Below are 21,690 nucleotides of genomic sequence, written 5' to 3' on the forward strand. Positions count from 1 at the left end.
AGTGAACATACCAGGTGCTTGAAAACAAGTTTACAAACTTAAAGTTATACATAAGTTGAGCTTAAAGTTACAGGAGTTTTTTTTAAGTTGGTCATAAATTTGATTATAAACTCTTGCTTGCTCATATTTGGTTTTTAGTTATAAAAATTAGAAATTATATTAACAAATTTATTTCCTAGCAAAATGTTAGCAATTATATTAGTAGCTAAAGATTAATTTTCAATTTCAAAAAAGCTCATAAATAATTTCTAAATAATTTTTTATATTTTTTTGTATTTTAAGGTTTATGGTTAATTAAAATAAAAAATGGTGGATCAAAGAAAGAGAAAGAAAGACCTGCAAGGACAAAAAGAAAAGAAAGATGCTGGTCAAAAGAAAAGAAAGATGGACACTCAAGGAAACAACACAATTTGCACTAGTGACAAATTCAAGATGGTCTATGACAAAGAAAGCGTGGGAAAAAAAGAGGGAGTCGTGGTAGATAGACTGTACAACTGCAGGTTTTAAAATGTTTTGATAAGTCTTAGTTGAAATATCTGAACACTAAACTATTTATTATAAAGTTATGCTGGTTTGATATGTTTTTGTATAACTTAATTAGTTTTGTTTTTTACTGAAGTATTTTATTAAACTTCTTCAGGTTTTTTACATGTTTTGTGTTTAACTGTTTCAGTTTCTTCCTACTGATTGTTTTGATAAATTTTAGATCTCTATTGTCCCTCACCACTATTTATTTACAATGAAATTTTAACAAACGCAGACTGCAGAACGAGGGCTACCAACCTGCCAGGATCATCAAAATTCGTCAGATGACAGAAGACAACTCATACGAGTATTATGTGCACTACTGCAAGTCAAATTTTGCTCATTGGATACCCAAAAGTCACATACAAGGTGAGTGCACAGAAGCTGACTTGGACGGGGTTCTAGTAAAAACCGCTGAAGAACTTGACAATGAGGAGAAAAGTAGGATTGTTCAAAAAGCTGCCGAAACATGGAATATGTCAGCAGATAATATTTATGACAAAAAGTATAGCTTTGAAGACAAAAAGAAATCTTTGAAAGACCCTCAAAGAATTAAGATGCAGAAAGAAGTCTACTTGGGTCTAAATATACGCTTAACACCCTGTTACCGGAGTGACTACATGATGCACCATGGGATAGCACCCATACTGTATCTGTGCAACAAATGCTTTTATCCTCATACGACAGAAGGCCTTCTATATGATCACTTAGAGAATAAATGCAAAAATTTTAAGCAACCCGGCAGAGTCATCTACCAAGAAGCGGAAGGAGACGTTCTTTACCGTTTCTACGAAGTGGACGGCCTAAAGCACCAAATGTACTGCCAGCAGCTCTGCCTCTTTGCAAAGTTCTTCATTGACAGCAAGACTATTTGTTATGCTGTCCGGGACTTTTTCTTTTACATTCTAACACAAACAGAAGGTGACAAGGAACAGGCTGTAGGCTACTTTTCAAAGAACCGCAACTTTGCCTACAATCGTGATTTGAAAGAGAACCTATCAGTCATTCTGGTCTTCCCGCCATTTGTGAGACGGGGTTTTGCGTTTTGGTTGATTGATCTCAGCAACAAGATTGGAATGAAACAAGGGAAATGCGGAACTCCTGAAACTCCCTTTAGTGAGAGCGGATGGTACCTTTATCAAAGGTGAGGGCATAAAAGTTATATTTAAAACTATATAGGAGTTAATCACTTTTATAAATTAACAACTAACAATTTTTTTAATGATTTTGATAACTTCCAATTATTAGAGTTTTTATAATAAGCAACTTCAATTATCTGGTGTCTTTAATATCCAGATTAGTGATGTTTTTTAAAATTAATTTTAATAAATAAAACATTTTGATTTAATTAAATTTTCCACTTAATAGAGTTGTATAATACATTTTTTGTTTCAATTAATTAAACAGCTTATTGTAATTATTGGTTATGTTACAAACGTAACTTTTTTTACAGCTATAGAAAAGCAGCAATAGCCAAGTACTTGAGCGAGAACATGCCAACAAAAGAGGTCAAATATGCTGACGTTGCCAGAAACACTGGCATGCTTAAAGAAGATATCATATCCACCTTAAGGAAGATTAAAATTACTCGGAAGAAGATTGGTAAGCCTGTCAGTGAGGAAAGAATGAGAAGTATCGTTGATGAATTGAAACCAGAGTTTGAGGCTAGGAGGTGGATCTCCATGGATAAGTTAGATTTTGTCAACGCTCCCTACATTGAGGTTCACCCGGCCAAGAAGCCCAAAGATACCCCAAAGAATGTTTTAAATGAGGTGCAGGTTAGACTTTAAATAAGTAATATATCAGATTTTTTTTTGTTGCAGATTAATATAAATAATAGTAATTAATAGTATTAAGGCCATAGGGGGGGGGGTCCACTTTGTTTTTTACAACTTGATCTTATTTTGTAGAATTTAATCTGAGCTATCAGACACTTTTAACCGCTTAAAAAAACTCAAAGTAATTTTTGAGATATAAGCAATCAAAGAAAGGGCATTCAATAGGTTTTTTATGGAAGGCAAAAACTAAAAATGCGAAAAAAGACTATTTCACTAAAAATCTATCTCCTCCTTCATTTTTTGAGTAATATTTCTGAAATTTTTACAGAATGTGTATCATTAAACTTTAAAGAGATCTATTGTAGGAATTTTTTTAATTTTGAGTAAAAAAAAATTTTGTCAAAAAACTACCCTTTTTTTTAGTTTTTTGTGGATAAGTTTTATTTTTCAAAATTTCAAAAATTCCAACAATAGGATTCTTCAAAATATTAAAAGGAACATTTCCTGAAAATTTGAAGAAGATTGCTTGAAAAATGAAGGAGAAGATAGATTTTTAGTGAATTTTTAAATTTCCGAGAAAATTGACCCCAAAAAATCTGCGGTCCATACGTTTGCATCGGAAACTGTTTACAAAAAATAAAATATCTCAAAAGTTAAATGATATTTTTGAATTCTATAAAAACAGGCTTGTAGTTTGTATTTTAAGCTTTCATATAAAAGCCAAAGTTAATTTTTGTAAAAAGAAATGTCGGACCCCCCTATGGCCTTAATTCAATTGTTTGTAACTGTTCAAAAAACCAGGAAACCATTAAAACTAACTGTAAATCCGTAAAACTGCAGTAAGAGTATTGTTCAATTATTGGCTAAATATTTCATATTATGTAGCTTAGTTTTATGTTATATTATACATATGTATTTTAATTTAAGAAATCAATTTAAACACACATTATTGTAGAATCCCACCCCAACTGCAGATGCATCAACAACTTCTCTAGTTCCAAATGATGCTCCTAACAACGTAAACGAGGTAAGATTTCTTTTCATTTGAATATTCAACACATTTTCTGTAATGAGTTAACTTTTTTGATATTACAAAAAGCAGGTTTAAAAGTATCTATTATTAAATCGTTTAAAATATTTTTTCTTTTACCTTAGGACTGGCCTTGAATGCATTTAAAAGTTTAATTTTCACAACAAATTTATGTCAATAAACAGGTTATAATGTTTATGTCAATTCTAGCCTCAACCCAACTGTCAACTCTTTTTTTTCTAAAATTTCAGCTCAACCAGACACAGCAATCATCCGAGAATTCCAGCCAGGAATCCAACCAATCAACATCTAGTATTAAGAGCCAATCAGCGCCCATCATTAAGAGCCAATCAGCTAACAGTATTCCCAGCAGACAGACTCAGAGTACTAGGAAAAGAAAAAGGGCTCCATCGGTTCCAGAGGCAAAAAGACAGGTAATTATAAGCTATAATTTAATTTTTTATAATTATAAAAGTGGTAATTATAATTTAATGTTAAATTGTAATTTATTAGGTATATGGGTTGGGTTTGTCTTAAAAGAAATTTTTTAATAAGCTGTTTTTAAAATGTTAATGTATATTACAATAGTACTACATTATATAATTAGCTGGTTACAATTAATAGTTATAATTTATTTTTGTATTGGTGCCGTTACCATTAATAAACTTAAAAACTCTATTTTGTACGCTCAGTATTCACCCAGGCAACCGTCGTCAAGTAAAAAAAGCGGGAAAATCGCCAAACAGGAGTTCCTAAACAGTCTACAGGCAGCTGACAAGAAGGGGGTAGATGCAGGTAGGAAGAATGACCAAAAATCGTCCAATACCAAGGATAAGAAGGTTGGTTAGGTTGTAAAGTCATAAAACAGGGTCGCTTATAACCTGGAATGTTACAATCCAGGCAGAAATAACCTGAAAAAACCTGGAATTTTAGAAATTCAGTTTAATAGTTAATTTATCAAGTTTACTATTCAAGTATGTTTCATCTTAATTTATTTTAAATTGTTGTTTTTATGCAAAATAATCTTAACTGTAGTAAAGCTGTAGTTACACAGATTAGCTTACAACTCTGTAGTAAATCAGCAATTATTAACTTTTAGTCAAATAACTATTTATATACTTAGAATATAAGGAAGTATCTTATTTGTTCAAACAAAGTTTCAATGAAACTTTATTTACATTTGAAATTATGTAGTTAATCTGAAAGGTTTTTAACTTTGAACTTGTTAAAAAATAAGTAACTTTTTATTAACTTTTATTATAAGAAAGTATCTTAATTGTGCAAATAAGGTTTTAATAAAACACTTAGGAACTTAAAAATATACAGTTACTCAGAGAAATTTTGTAACTTTTCACCTCATTTTAATAAACATTTGTTAAAGCTGGGGAGAATTTTTTTTATTATACCACTCAATTTATCATTTAAACTTAGCCAACTTAACTATTGCTATATCTCCCACTTTGTGGTATCCTATCACTTAAAATGCATAATCCATTGTCACTTGTTAGTTTATTACTTTGTGATCATCTTGAAACAATTGTAAAGAAATAAACTCAATGAATAGTATTTTGTTTTTTGATACGAAAGATTAAATTCAAATCCACTAAATTTAAAAAAAAGCGTTGGTATGAGCCCAATTTGAAACTGTTGTTTAAAAAAAAAGTTAATTTCTGCAAATAATTGAAATAGTTAATTTAATATTTAAATGATACAAGACAAAGTTAATTTCTGCAATTAAATATTGTATGTCTTTGTTTAACTAAGTATTTAAATATTACAAATTTACAATTTTTAAAATATTGTGTGTATTTGTTTATTTGCTTATTTAAATATTACACATTTACAATATATTATGTGTTGTTGTGTTTTTGTTTAATTGGGGTTTTTTACTACACGTGTTGTTATTAAATGAACAGTAGTTTTCGCGTTGTAATTAAATTAAAGCTATTAAATTTTTTATCACAAAATAAGTATAAAAAAATTTCAAAATAGTTTGATGTATTTTAAATTTTGTGGTAAATGCCGTATGTATAATTCTTTATAAAGTATTATCAATGTAACTACGTATTTTAAAAATTACTACAAAGTTTTTTTTTTAAAGCTTAATTTGCTTAATTAAGATATTTCCTTATATTTGAAGTTTATACTAGTTAACATAATAAAGTATTGGTAAATAGCGATAAGTGTTAACAAATACTAATTAACTACAGAATTGTAAACTAATCTGTACAATCTATTACAGTTGAAGTTTTTTCGTACTAAAACAACAATAATTTATGTTAAAACAACATGATACATACTTCAAAAACAAACTAGATACAAATGTATTATCTCTAACTCACTGTAAATGAGAAGAAAGAACTTTTTATGAAAATCATGCAAATGTTTCAATCTATGTGCAACAACTAAATAATATTTCCTTTTCTTGATTTTCATAAACTTGGCAAAATATGTATTTTCTAACCCAGTTGAGCTAAAACACTTATTGGAAGTTGTTGAGTTGATATATTTTCAAATTTTACTCAACAAATATTATTTTTTTTGTTCACAGATTTTTATGCAAGTCTTAAAAAGCAAATGACGGAAATTATTTTGTGATAGTGAGGCTGAATATAAAAATAATAATAATTATTTAGTTAATGTATAAGATTCCACAACAAATTAAACATTTTTAGTTGTTTTTTCTCGCATATTAAATTAACAGGTTTAGTAGAAACACTTGAAAAAATAATTTAATTTATCTATTTAAAAAATTTATACAAAAAATTAAATGTTTTTCTTTGTTTTCTGTCACATACAAATAAACAGTTTAGTTGAACTACTTGTAAACAATTTAGTTTATATTTTTCACAACTGTTTTTTTTTTTCATATAGTTATTTTCAACAGACCACAAACGCAACACAAATTTATAAAATTACTTATTGTAGCTCACTTAAGTAAAACATTAAGTTGATATATTTTCAATTATTGTTTAAGAACTAATAATTTTTTTTTCAAGACAGATACTCTTCTTTCTAGTAACAATTAGTTTAATATTTTTTTTATTACTTATTTATATCAGAACACAAAATTCAAGGCAAATGACAGATTAATAATTATTTTTCTTGAAACAATTATTTGAATACTTTTTTGTATTTTTAACAGGCTGTAAAGAACAAAGCAAATGATAGTGATTGCGATTATTCTCCTTCCATTGATGAATTTTCAGATGGTATTAAGTCTTTAGATGAAGAAATCAAGAACAAATCTAAGGTATATGTTTTTTATTTGGTTTTATTATGACAAAAATTAAATATAATGGTAGAATTTTTTCAGAGAATAATAATGTTTAAGTTGGTTTATGTCTATTTTTGTTGTTAATTGTATTAAGTTTCAATTACACGGGAGCAACAGGTATTCACTAAAGTATATATTGTTTAAAAAACGTAATAAATGACTCTTTCATATCTATGCTACAATTATATTGTATTTCTTAACAACTTAAGTTTTCTACATTATATATTTTTGAACTTTGGCTGGCTCTTTCCCACTAACTGGAAATAAATTACTACAAAAAACTTTAATTAACTTCACAATGGTACTGAGCAATTGTGTATAAACACTGTAATTATATATTTACAGAATAAATTTTCATCATCAAAAATTAATTATGTAATTCGCTGTTAAAAAAAAAATTTAAGGTAATTCTAATGTAGAGATTGTTTTAAATGATAAAAATGTTAAGTTATATATTTTCTTGTCGTTTTAACAGACGGTTTTAACAAAAAATAATGAAAGTAAAAATGAAAAGGATAAAAAAACTAATGTAATTTTGTCAATAATATTTTTGATTGTTTGAACATGTTATATATAAACTCGCTGTACAACTTAATAAAAGTTTAATATGCTTCTATTATATGCCAACTCAAAACTAAAATTTATAACTTATAAGTATTCCCACTTAATATTCAAGTTTTTACAACATTGAAGTAATTATAAAATTTTACAGAAAACCAGCATCAAGAAAGAGCCTAACAGTAGTCAAAAGAAAACTAAAAAAGTAAGTTGAAGTTATTATCTGAACTTGAAAACTTAAATAAAAGTTTAATTAATCGTTTTGAAATTTGTTAAAAATTTATATTTGGTTTGATTCAAACAGTCGATTTCTTGTTTTAATTTTTTATGAGGCGTTAAAACAAAAACCGCACATTATTTGTATATTTTGTCATGATATTTTTTACTCCTAAGTTTTTTAAGTTTAACGTATAATGTGTAAGGTATTCACTTAAGGTCAATTAAGGTTCGTTTTTTTTAAAAACATTGGAGCACATGTATTTATAATAGCTAGATATTTTAATAACTTATATATTAAGTCTACAGGGTTTGATATTTAGCAGCAAATAAATATATAAATTTGTTTTAAGCTTTTTTATTTAATTCCAACATGATAGACAGTACAGATTATTTTATTTTTAGCATAAGTTGTTTTGTCCATGTGTTTGAGAAAGTTATAATTAGGTTTAACAAAAATAATTCGTATAGTTTTCAAGTGATGTTTGGTGTTAAAATATAAATTAGTTTTCAGTATTAACAAACAGTGATTATTTTTTTTACTTAATTTTTTTAATTTGTTTAAGGTGCATGATTAGAATATAAATAATTATAATCTGTTTGTTAGTTGAATTTTTTTTTCAAGATTGATAACAAACTAGTTTTTATGTTCTTTAACTTTTTTAATTCTTCAACAAATTAGTATACCACAATAGATCGAGCAAAAGTTGAGGTCTTGAGTCTGGCTACTGAGGTATCAGCAAAAACTTTTCATTCATTGAATTATTACTAATAAGGTAAGAACACTATTTGAAATAAAACTGTATTAGTAGATGGCTATGTTTCTTTTTTTTAATTAAAATTTTTATAGATGTTATCTTACATTGAAATATTCTTGATTTATATTTAAAATATTTAGTTTCATGTTTCAAAACTCATTAAGAAGTTTTTTTTTGAAGTTCCACTGAATAAATAAAACAAAAAAAAAACATAATAAACTTAGATCAAGTTACTCAAGAGTTTTATGTTTAGTAGAATGAAAGTTCTTTGTTCATGCTGACATAGAAAAAAGCTAGTCAAGTATTTGTATTAACAAAGTTACCAATAACCAATCGCATTGCATACCGATTAAGTGCATTCTAATGTTATTTTTTATAGTAATAACCTTGGTTAAAATATTATTAAAGACAAAAAATCCTAGCTTTTGCCAAAAAATAAACAAAAAATAAAAGATAAAGTTTTTCTAAGCTTGTGGTGTAATTATACAGCTATTTCAATGTATTTGTTAATTAAGTTAAGAGTACAAACCATTAAAACATGTGACCAATTATATTAAACCAACAGGCTGCCAGCAACTCGAAGGAAGTCAAAAAACCCAGGAAGTTCAAACCAGGAGATCCGGGATACAGGTACAGGGATCCAATAACTAAGAGGTTCGTGAAGAAACCTGCCGCTAATGAAACTCGAAAAACCGAGCCTGCTGGCAAATTGAAAAAGAATAAAGATGAACCACAGGTGCTGCATTATTATTTCAATTTTTATATTTGTTGCATTGTGATTTCAGTGACTAATTTTATTAATTGCCATTCTAAATACTATTGTTGAAAATGAGAAACTTTTTTTTAATTATGACGTCACAACAGCTCAAGATAAACTGCAGGTGTTGCATTATGGTTTCAATGACTAATTTTATTGTTTGTCATTCTAAATACTATTGAAAATGAGAAACATATTTAATTATGACTTCACAACAGCTAAAGATAAACTGCAGGTGTTGCATTACAATTTCAGTAGTTATTTTATTATGAGTTTTTATTCAAACGTGCTTTGCATTACAAAGCATCAATACATTTTACAAACTAATTCGAAGATAAATAACAAATTTTTGTTACTCAACAGGTGGCAAGCAGCTCCTCTGAAGTCGTCAAAAAAGACGACACAAAGAGGGTAGGGAAGACACTTCCGGTTTCTGATGACGTCATCGAGCTTGGTGACGTCACAACGCCTTCAACTTCAGACACCACTGTCGTACCTGAAGACCACCAGGGGCAGAAACATTTGAATCCCTCTGTCCACATCAGAGACGGGTTGAACTACAGTACTCAAACTTCTTTCTTGCCTTCTAGAGACTCCACGCCAAACGAAGGTACTCCAATCAAGTCATCCCAGCAGAAGCCAGGGCTGATTCTTGGTGATAAGTTGAAAGCCGCGCTCGCAACCACTTCAGCTGGAACTGGGGGACAACAAGCTAAAGATGGGGATATTTTTAAAGTGCACTTTGGCCCAAGTGGAGTTTCGCAGACGGGTCCTTCCGTTCATTCACCGCGAGCTTCTTCTTCACAGAACACTCCACAATCACCAATATCAACATCATCAGTGCAAGCTCAAAGGAGATCTGGTGCTTTGCTTGGAGCTCCTATTCCGTTTGACAATTCATTCCTCACGCAATCTATGCAGAACAGTCGATCTTCAATGGATGATATTCTTGCTCCTCCTACACCCACCAACGCAGCACTGCCTCGATTACCGGGAGGATGTAAAATCTTGCACACACAGCAACACCCAACCACGGATAACTTCGCTGGCAGTTCATTTAAGAGCCCGCAAAACCCTTCAATGCCCTCATTGCAAGTCACTCCCCCTCCCACGATGAGTATGCCCCCATTGCAAGTTACTCCATCTCCTACGATGAGTATGCCCCCATTGCAAGTAACTCCCCCTCCCACGACAAGTACGCCCTCATTGCAAGTTACTCCCCCTCCCACTACGAATATGCCCCCATTGCAAGTAACTCCCCCTCCAACGACGAGTATGCCCTCATTGCAATTTACTCCCCCTCCCACGACAAGTATTCCTCCTGGCAATGCGAGGATCGACAGAAGGAATTCTGTTCCATCCACCTCCACACTCGTCGCCAGAAACCCACGGAACTCGTTCCCCCCCTCATCCTTCGCCTCTCCCCCTCCACAAACGAGGAGACCTCAGATGCCTCAACGACCTTCGTTGGACAGAATCGGAAGGAGGGGCGCGAGGGCTCTGAGGGCTCAGCAAGGAGCCAACAGACGTCTTGTACCCATACTAAGGTGGCCAGTGCAATTCGACCAGCCGGCAGTCAATCAGATGCTTGGAAGGGGAAACGCGAGGAACCCTCCCCGTCAAGCGGGTCCCGAAGATGACGATCTAGGTCTTTAACTGCTTCGCGCAGGACCAGAGTTGAGGGGAAATTTTATTCAACTCTGACAAGCTTCATTCTTCCGTCTATACAAAACGGACTTGTTCCCTTTTTAAGTGCTTCTGTGCAAACTCCTACACTACACACAAAACTTTTTATTTTTATTTGTCATGTTCCAAATTCTTCTCTCCAGTTACCACACGCTTTTTCTGCGCATTTTCGACAAGATACTGCTATACCTTGTATTGCTTTGTAGTCTATTCCCCACAAACGGCACAAATTGTGCAAACTGATCTTTTTAGATGTTCCTGACGTACAAAGTTCTTCCGACAAGCAGCTCAGTCTTCTACAATCTACTACATCTACCTTCGCACAAAGTTGAGCACAAGTATAGTTTTAGATTTTTGATGCAAAATTAATTTTTTTTAAAGCTCTCTTCTCTGATAGCCAGATGTCCTGTTATGAAGCCTGCACGACACGTGCACATAATTAGGGAAGAATTTTAAGTAGACATTTGTTCCGCTAAAGTTTGAATGCCTTTGATATGAAATTAAATAGTTTTTTAAGTGTTACAATGTAATATGTGCTTAGTAAGGTGGAAATTTTTTGATTTTTAAACGAAAAATAACAAGCAAGTCTGAAGAACTCTAGCTAAAAGTATTTTTGGGTAGTATTTCAGTTTTATAGTTAATGTTTTCAGATAATATAATTTTAATTCTTGCTATCAAACCTAAAATGCATATGGAAATAATTTATATAAGGTTCGAACAAAAATAACAAGCATTTTAGTTGGTAAAAATTAATAAAAAGTTAAATTAAACAAAAAGTTATTAATTCCCAGAATGAAATAAACATTTAAGAAAACAAAAAGATAAAAAGTATAATAAATTTTATTATCAGTATGACATTAATCAAATAAAATGCTTGTTATTTGAAATGATTGTTTAAATTGTTTTTAATATTTAAATTTATTTCCACCCTAAATAATGCTTTTTTTATATAAATGTTTGAAAAATAATTTACACAGTGCCGAATTTGTGTTTATTTTATTTGTAATAGTTCCAATTTATGGTACATACTGAGGTTAATGCGCTGTTTGAATTTTTTTTCTAACTTGTATTACAGAGTTGTTTGATAATTCATTTGCAATTCTTTTATAAATTCTTCATTTTGCACAAGCTCGTTTTCAGAGTTGTTTTCATATTCTTTTTCTTGGAACATCATAAAAGCTAGTGTGTCTTAATAGTTTTGCATTCATATTTAGTTTGTATCGTTAGCTAATGTCGTTTAGAATAAAATTTTTGCTAATTGATCATATGTTTGGTGTTTTAAAAAAATAAGATTTTAATATTTAGGCTTAAACTAAAGTAATTTAAGTTTAAGTGTTTTTCAGTTCAGTTCAAATAAATTGAAATATATAAGATAATAATTTAACTTAAAATAGCTGATGTAATTTAAAGATTTTAGTAGGGTATTTTAACATTTAAGTGTTTTTAGTACAAAATAAATATTTCCTCATTGCAAGGGTTGCCACTTTACCTGTATTTTGAGAAATTTTGAACAAAATTCATTAAAAACCTAGAATTAAAAAAAAAACTTTTACATGATAATAGTAAAGCTTGGATTTGAAAAAAAAATTCTATCGTACAGATAAAATTGTTTGTCATCATCTAAATTTTTTATTAAAAAATAAAGTAAAAGAAGCTTTAAGATGTCCATTTAATGTCGTTAAACTATTTAACACAGTTTTACCTTAAACTTAACTTTAATCTAAAAATAAAACCTTAGAAGTGCAATTTTAGAAACCTGGAAGAAATTTTGAATACCTGGAGAAAAAATTAATAAAACATTTGGCAACCCTGGTAACGGCTAATATACTTTTCATCAGATTATTTTAGTATAGATAAATGATAGTACTAGTTTTGTAGCTGTTTAAGTTAATATGCAATCTTAAATGTAAACAAAAGTTTTCTATTGTCGTCAACACGCAACTTAAATAGAATTTTGGAAACAATAACAACTATGGGATCAAATGAGTAATTATCATGTAAATTATTTGATTACTGCCAGGGGGTGAAATTGATTTGGGCCCTACTGTAAATTTATTTAAATCATTGTTAGTGTAATATGTGAGTTTGTAAATAATTTGTTTGAATGAAACCAAATTACAGCTCACTAAGACAATAGAAAAAGATTCAATAAGTATAATGTTTAATTAAATAATAATACCGTAAGTAACAGTTCATTGTAATCAAGTTTGACAACAGAACATATTTATAAATGTGCTTCTAAGTAACACAATGGTAGACTTAGATTAAATGTAAGGATTATTGAAGAACATCTGCCAAAGAATTAATATTTATTGTTTAATACTCAAAAGATCGTATTGGTTTGTGAGATAACTAGAAAAAGTATATTCTGATAAGTTGGTACTTGTTTATCATAACGTTTAAATGTAATTATTTCTAATTAAGGTGTCATGGTGAACAAACTTGAATAAGAATTTATGACTAATAAAAGCTTTTGCGATTCACAATTTATAGGAAATCATTAAGTATATAAACATATAATTTAGCAAAGTCCCTCTAGGCAAACTAAAACATGACTGCCGTATTCGAACTGTTGAAAGGAAAATTTAAACATAATTTCTAGATATATTGTAATACTTATGCGTAATAGTTTAAATTAATATTTTGGATCCAATCAAAAATGACTATTTTCTAGTAACATGCAAACCAAGGAGTTTGTTGAAAATAATTTTGAAATAGTTTTCAAAAATAACTAAAACAAAATTATAAAACATTTAATCTCAATGAGTAGACAGAAAACGAAAATAAGCTCGTACAATACGCTTTTTCAATGTATAATATTTTGTAATCAACAAAAAGCACCTTGTTTCTAATTTTCAAAAAAAAACTACTATATTTTTCAAAAGCAACTAACTGATAAGTGTATTTCACTCCAGAGCGTTCATTGGAGAAATAGATATTTTCTAAAGTTTCATCGTACTACACTCTAGTCATATTCAGATTGTAGAAACATCTACATCTATAATAGTTTGATGGCTTGCTACTTGAATTAAGACGTTTCTGTTAGTATTAACAAACAAAATATTTTGAAGGGTAAGTCTAAAATTAAGCCATTAATGTTTTACCAAACCTGATGATTAGTAGTTTATCACTAAAGTTATTATTCAGTTTGATTAGTTAAGAAAGCTTATGGTTTAGATTGGTTACCAAAAGTTACTAAAATTATGAAAATTTTATTTTAATGTACACATCTGACAAAAAAATGTTCCAAATTCCAAGTATTATTTATCCTATTTTCACTAGTTTTTTTAGTGAGTTTTAAGAAAACTTAAATAGGATTTTTTAAAGATGTGCTAAATACTTAAAAAAAAGTTTTTCTTTTTGTTATTTTCAGGCTGTCAAATCAATTTTAAATTAGTTAAGTACACATTTTTACTTCAGTTTATTATTGAGGTCTACTTAGTACTCGTATTTGGTTATGTAACATCTGTAATAGTTTTCTTTTCAGTTTTTATGGCAATAAAATACTTTTAAAATGCTTACAATATCAAAAAATTAAACTACTTGCACAGTAAATGTTAGTATTCTTAAACTTTCTAAAAAGCTGTTTTGTAAATAAAGCAAAGTTTTGTAGACTTCTTATAAGTTCGTTCGTCAAATAATTTTAAATAACTTCAATTGTTTCTGTAAGACTGAACTTTGGTAAACAGTTTCTTTTATTAACAAATGACAGAAACGTTATGACTTTTTATACAAATATGACAATTACATACAATCTACAATTTATTCCATTTTTTAAGTTTTAAGTTTGTTTCAACTTTCATAAATTTGCAGCTAATCTTCCAAAATTAGAAAAGACGAACTCCTGACATATTAGTTAACTTTAGTTTGATAGTAAGGTTGTTAAAAGTAGAATTTAAGTTTTCACTTATTTTAACTTCTGAAAAAAAAAACAAAACGTAGAAAACTTTTTTTCTTTTTTTAGTCATTTCATTTTAAAGTTAAGTACTAATTATGAGTACAAATAAAGCTTTTTAAAACCAGTAATTTCAACTTAGACAGCATTAAATTAACATATTATAGTTGACAAATATATGATTGTATAAGACTGTCTGAGGACACTTTGCATGCTAAAAGAAGTCTTAGGAAAGTTTTAGAAAACTTACACCAAAAAAATGTACCGTTTCAGTTGATATTTACCTTTTTTGAAGTAAACTACTAAATAACTTCTGTTTGACTACTGAATTGCTAAATTAAAAAATTATATATTCCAGGCAATTTAAAAAGCTTTTAATAAAATACTAGAAATTCTGCACCTGATTGCGAAGACCTTAAACATTTTGAACATGATGTTTACCTTTTAGTTAAGTCCATAGAATTCAGAAGATATAAATCACCTTTCCAAAAAAGAATGGTTTCTGATATTAAGAAGATAAAATCTTCAAATAAAGTCATTATTTCTAGCGAAAAACAGATAATCTCTATTCTATTGATAAAAAGGATTACAATCGACTCATGAAAAACTGCTTGACCAGCGACTATAAGATAGCTCCAAACAATTGCATTGAACAGATTAATTTAAACGCAGCATCTATTCTTAAGGAATTAAACATACGAGGAAAAGTAAAAAAACTGCACCAAAAAAGTGCTTTTTTGACAATCAAAGATCATAAAAGAAGTTTCCCAAATTCAATAGAGTGTAGATTAATAAACACGATGAAGTCAGATATAGGAAGAATTGCTAAAAAGATACTTGATAAAGTTAATTTCGACATCAAACTCAAAACCAACCTCACTCAATGGAAAAATTTATTTGAGGTAATTGACTGGTTTAATAAAATCTAAAACAAAAAGAAGCTGTGCTTCTTGAAATTTGATATTGACAAGTTTTATCCCTCAATATCAAAGAATGAATTAATTAAGGCTTTGAAATTTGCTGAGACATATACTAATATAACCCCTCAAGATATAAATATTATATTACATTCCTGCATGAGTGTCTTATCAGATTCTAAAGGTGTAGAATGGGTTAAGAAAAACGACACTAACAACTTCGATGTGCCTATGGGCAGTTATATGGGTACAGAAATTTGCGATCTGATAGGATTATATATCTTGTCCGATTTGTCTTCAATTGACATTTTAGTTTCATTTGGGCTATATCGGGACGATGGTCTAACGGTTTTAAAGAAATCCAAATGTGAAAATTAAAAGGGTAGCTAAATGAATCAGAAAGATTTTCCAGAATCATGGGTTTAAGACAACTGTGGAAGCAAATTTAATCCAAACTGACTATTTAGACATCACAATGAATTTATCAAATAACACATATGCCCCATTTCGAAAAGAAAACTCGCATATAAGATATATAAACAACCAATCAAATCACCCTTAACTAATAAGAAAGAGCATAGGTCCAATGGTTAGTAACAGATTAGGTAGACTTTCCAGTAGCGAAGAGATTTTCAATAGCATCAAAAAAGACTACAATGAAGCCTTGGCTAAAAGCGGATACAACAAACTCAAAAGCTACAACCAAACTATCTCGAAGCCCAATAGAAAGACCAGAAAGTCCAGGAAAATTATTTACTTCAATCCCCCATTCTGCAATTCTGTAAAAACAAACATTGGTAAAAAACTCTTGGATCTTTTACGACCTCATTTTCCAAGAAATAACAAACTTCACAAGATCTTTAACAAAAACACCATTAAAATTTCATATAGTTGCCTTCCAAGCCTAAAAAACGTAATAAATACCCATAACAAAAGGATTTTAGATGATTCAAATGAAAAAGATAAGACTTGCAACTGCAGGGACAAAACCAACTGCCCTTTTAAAGGAGAATGCTTACTAAAAGGTATCTATAAGGCTTCTATTAGGAATAAGGAATACATAGGATCAACAGGGGTATCCTTCAAAAAAAAGATGGCAACAGCACAAATACAGCGTACTCAAGAAACCCAAACAACTACTCTATCCAAATTTGCCATTTCAAACAATATCAATTTTGCCGAAATCAAATGGCAAGTACTATACAAAGTTAATAGCTCAGTCCCGAAGAAAACTGACAACTGTTTAATCTGCAATCTGGAAAGAATGGCTATAGCCGAAGCAGATAGAATTAAATCATTAAATATCAGAAAAGAATTGACCGCTATGTGTCCCCATTATAAGTGTTGTTATTTTTGATTTATTGTTTGCTTGTTGTGTCTTATTTTTACTATTTTTACCATCTTAAATGTTAAACTTAATCTTTAATTATTAGACTTTTATAAATTTTATGATAATTTACTAATTAAGCATAATAAGTTTATATAAAGTTATTAATTAATTTCACTCAAAAACGTCTATAAATTACTTAATTACTAATTTATGTCTAGTTAGTGCTGATTAGCCTAATTAGTACCAATTAATTTGATTATTTTTTATATATATATCAGTGTGCTTCATTTTTATTGCTACCTAACTCTGAAGATCCTTTTTTAGGTGGATCCGGGTTAGTATGGTTGCAATTTTGTCAATAAATTAGTAATTAATTAAATACTATAAACAATTTATATATTTTTACTGAGTTTTCAAAGTTAACAAACTAGTTACATACATTTTCAACTATACTTATTATTCCAGTTAAAGTAGAAAATTAGTCTATTAACGTTTTAGTTGAGATTGTAAATTATAGGACATAAAATTTTTTTCTCGCTTTACATTGTATTATACCTTTTAACAACCAAATTTCAACTTTTTTAACTGTTCTTTTTTTACAATGAAAAATTTTTAGCTTTTCTTTTGTCAAAAATTTGTAACAGATTCGTATTGAGAATAAAAAAACTGTAACACTGACTACAACTCTTAATTATTGTTTTTATAGCTATTTTAACAGATTAGTTAGCTTATAATCTCTACATTGCAATTAAACTACACTAGTTCAAACAAAAGACAAAATAGTAAAATATTTTTATAAAAATGTTTTTAAACCATTTAAAATATTCCAGAGAATTAGAATTTTTTTATTCCCAACTATTTAAAAACTATTTATTTTATCAAACGTTGCTAACTTGGAATCTACTTCAATAACCCTCGTTTTGTTTTCAATTATTTTGATATTTTTTCCATTAACCTTTGGATTGATTTCACCATGACCTTACTGTTTAATTTTTGTTTTGAATTTCATTTAACTTTGCTAAGGATTGTAATTTTATAATCTTTAACTAAATATTATAAATTAAATAGTAACAATTAAAACGGAATAAAAAAATAATTGATTTAAAATATAAAAGGAAATTGTTTACTGACTTAAGAAATTTTCAGTAAAAAGTCGTTAACTACAAACTCATTAATAACGACTGTAAAATTTATTTCTTTTTTTAGTAATATTTCTGCATTTATAAGATAAAACAAATTTGAAAACTTTAAATAATTTCAGTAGAATTTCAAGTAATACACAGTGTATTCAGAGAGCTGATTGTTTTTTAACAGTGTTCATTTTGTATTTGACTGCCTATACTTGTAACAAAATTAAATTATTTAAAGACTAAGATTAATTTAAATTAAAAATTTTAACAAAAAATAACTTACTCGTCAACACCATTGTGTACATTTGTAAACAGCTTGATATTTGTTGTTTGACTTAAAATAACTTAAATTGGCTCTGGATTCTATAAAAAAAATATTTAAAAAATACTAGGGCGGTATCTAATGTATGCTTTAGAAATTTCAAGATGGAGTGAGATTATATAATTTAAAAAATGTACGAGTTATTCAGATTTAAAGAATTAGAAACATATGCTTTTTTACAATATAAACACCAAGTTGTAATTAAAATTTATTCAGCATTTAAAAATAGGATCCATTTAACACATTACAACTGATTTAAAGATTTCTACATTTTTTTGACTATTTTCTATTAAATTTTCAATATTATAATAGTTTATTGTTAAATTTTTTTAAATTATCTTACCTGCAGCTTCTTTAAGGATGAACTCCGTAGTATGAATAATTTGTTGAAGTCGAATCTTTAGATGACAGTTGAAAAATTTCAACAGATTAAATCTATTTACTTAATTTTTCTAGAAAAAAACACATCAGTCAAAGTCTATAAACGTTTTCTAGGCAATTGTGACAATTAAAATTCTTAAATTCTTTTTAATCTCATATCAAAAAAGCAATATATATGTTCGAAAAAAAAGTCTTGTAGACATAAATAGTAAGATCTAATGGCAAGAAATACATATACAAAATAATTCTTAATAAACCAAAAAAATATTAATAACTGAAATTAAGTCAGCTTAAAAACTTTTAAAGCCATGTATCTAAATAGTCTATAAGTTAAATATAGAAAAATAAAAAAAATCTTGCAGGTTTAACTAATAAAATTATGAAAAAAAATATATATAAAAGAGATAAATTTAAACATAACAGAACTGCTGTTAAATATTTATATTGTCCTAAATTGCATGTCCTAACAAATAAGCTTATGACTGTATAATGTTTTAATTTTTTAATATTTACTAGTTCTCCTCAAACAACGGATTTGTTTCTTGATCTTAGAGGATAAGAGTGTCTTGTCTCAACCGCTGCATATTTGGACTTCTTGGCGGGACGAACCTCAATGTAGGGAGTGTCGACGAAATCCAACTTATCCATGGAGATCCACCTCCTAGCCTCAAACTCTGGCTTCAGTTCTTCAACAATATCTCTGAGATTTTCCTCACTGACCGGCTTACCCTTCCTCTTCCTAGTGATTTTCATCAACCTGAAGGTAGGTATGATGTCTTTTTCAAGCATGCCCGTATTTCTGGCAACGTCAGCATAATTGACCTCCGTCGTTGGCATGTTCTCGCTCAGGTACTTGGCTATCGCCGCTTTTCTGTAGCTGTAAAAAAGAAGTTATGTTTTTTAACATACACGAATGATTACGATAAGCTGCTTAATTATTTGAAAACTAAAAGACTGTTATATAACTCAATTAAGTAAAAAATTTAATTAAATCATAACTTTAAACTAATCTAAATTAAACAAAAAATCACTAATCTGGATATTAAACACACCAGGTAATTAAAGTGGCTTGTTATAAAAACACTAGTAATAGAAATCTATAAAAAAAAATTAAAAAAAACTGGTGTTTGTTAATTTAATTTTTTTATAATCCTTTATATATTTAGATATAATTTTTAAGCCCTCACCTCTGATAAAGGTACCATCCGCTCTCACTAAAGGGAGTTTCCGGAGTTCCGCATTTCCCTTGCTTCATTCCAATCTTGTTGCTGAGATCAACCAACCAGAACGCAAAACCCCGCCTCAAAAATGGCGGGAAGACCAGAATCACGGAGAGGTTATGTTTCAACTATAAAAAAAATTTAGTAATAAAATAATAATAATATATAAATAATACAATAACGGAGAGATCAATAAAAAAACCTTTGAATTGTAAACAAATTAATTTATAAGACTAATATTCAAAAATATAGAAATTTTCAATAAGCGAACAGGAAGTTATCATGTAATGACAATAATTTAATATATATAACCAATAAACCTTTTCTTTGTATGCAAATTTTCGGTTCTTTGAAAAGTAGCCTACAGCCTGCTCCTTGCCACCTTCAGTCTTTGTTAGAATATAAAACATGAAATCCCTGACAGAGTAACAAATAGTCTTGCCGTCGATGAAGAACTTTGCAAAGAGGCAGAGCTGCTGGCAGTACATTTCGTGTTTTAGGCCGTCCACTTCGTAGAAACGGTAAAGAACGTCTCCTTCCGATTCCTCATAGATGACTTTGCCTGGCTGCTTGAAATTTTTGCACTCATTCTCCATGTGATCATACAGAAGGCCTTCTTCCGTATGAGGGTAAAAACATTTGTTGCACAGATACAGTGTGGGTGCCACGCCATGGTGTCTCATGTAATCACTTGGGTAACAGGGTGTCAAGCGTATATTGAGACCCAAGTAGACTTCTTGCTGCATTTTGATTCTTCGAGGCTTCTTCAAATCTTTGTTTTCATCTTTTTCTTCTGCAAAGTTGAATTCTCCAACCAGATTCCATTCTACAGCAGCTTTTTCAACAACCTTAATTTTCTTCTCAATGAAAACTTCTTCACCAGTTTTTACAGGATTCCTATCCAAGTCAGCTTCTGTGCACTCACCCTGTATGTGACTTCTGGGTATCCAATGGGCAAAGTGTGACTTGCAGTACTCCACATAATACTCGTATGAGTCGTCTTCTGTCATCTGACGAATTCTGGTGACCTTGGCTGGAACGTGGTTCTCATTCTGAAACCTGCGTTTATCAAAAGATTTAGCAAAACACAATTGATAATAAACAGTTTGTTGATCTTTCAAAAAAATCACCAATACATTACTAATTGTAAACTGAAATGCATTTGTTAAAACTCTTGCCAACACACATTTCATAATGAAAATTGCAAAGATATTTCGACTATTACAAATTTATACAACACACAACACCTTATTAGAATTTAACTTAAGTACAACGTAACCTTACCATTTAAGAAAACGTTTTTCATAGTTAACAATATATTAAACATTATTTATGCATACATCACCTAAAATAGTACTAAAATAAAAGCACATTACTACAAATAATCTTATCATGTACCTTCAGAATAAGACTAATCAATACAATACCTCAGCAAGAATAAACGGAAGTCAAATCGTATTATAGACATACAAAAATTTAATAACCTGCAATGGTATATTCTCTCCACATAAATTCCCTCCTTTCTACCCACACTCACCAGGTCAGTAATGATCCTGAATTTATCACTGGATACCGGTGTGTCCATGTTTATTTTGTTTTGATGAGCCATAGCTAACAAAAAACCTTAAGAGACAAATGTTTTGTTCATAATTTCTGAGTTACTTAAAGTTTTTATAATTATTTTCGTGCGGTATGTCTAGTAATATTTTTGTTATGATAGCAATTTATATTTTAAAATTCAATTATGAGTAAGCTATCAAAAAGTTAAGAAAAATATATTTTAAAAGGATTTTCTTTTAGCTTCGTTCAGAAAATAGGTGCAGTTTTACTATTTTGTTACTACTTGATAAAGTGGAACTTTTCTCACAAAAAACCTCGTAATAATTAGAGCAGTTAATTTCCATTTTTTT

At 29.3% G+C, this 21,690-nt stretch overlaps 2 protein-coding genes across 2 annotated transcripts; one reads left to right on the forward strand and one right to left on the reverse strand.

Annotated features, from left to right (window-relative positions):
- Nucleotides 1-306: 306 nt before the first annotated feature.
- On the forward strand, nucleotides 307-11,310 carry LOC145835121 (uncharacterized). Its single transcript, XM_082942669.1, has 11 exons — nucleotides 307-500; nucleotides 761-1,669; nucleotides 1,979-2,303; nucleotides 3,259-3,330; nucleotides 3,519-3,526; nucleotides 3,594-3,767; nucleotides 4,037-4,172; nucleotides 6,479-6,586; nucleotides 7,323-7,373; nucleotides 8,708-8,878; nucleotides 9,263-11,310. The coding sequence occupies exons 1-11, from the start codon at nucleotides 307-309 to the stop codon at nucleotides 10,553-10,555; spliced, it is 3,441 nt and encodes a 1,146-aa protein (XP_082798795.1). The 3' UTR covers nucleotides 10,556-11,310.
- On the reverse strand, nucleotides 10,704-21,389 carry LOC145835124 (histone acetyltransferase KAT8-like). Its single transcript, XM_082942673.1, has 5 exons — nucleotides 21,265-21,389; nucleotides 20,101-20,839; nucleotides 19,748-19,908; nucleotides 19,089-19,437; nucleotides 10,704-10,901 (listed from the first exon to the last, which is right to left on the reverse strand). Exons 1-5 carry the CDS (start codon nucleotides 21,387-21,389, stop codon nucleotides 10,704-10,706), a joined length of 1,572 nt encoding a protein of 523 aa, XP_082798799.1.
- Between the last annotated feature and the right edge of the window lie 301 nt (nucleotides 21,390-21,690).

The sequence above is a fragment of the Thalia democratica genome, chromosome 4, assembly GCF_965202585.1.
Source record: "Thalia democratica chromosome 4, ktThaDemo2.hap1.1, whole genome shotgun sequence".
Classification (NCBI taxonomy): Eukaryota; Metazoa; Chordata; class Thaliacea; order Salpida; family Salpidae; genus Thalia; species Thalia democratica.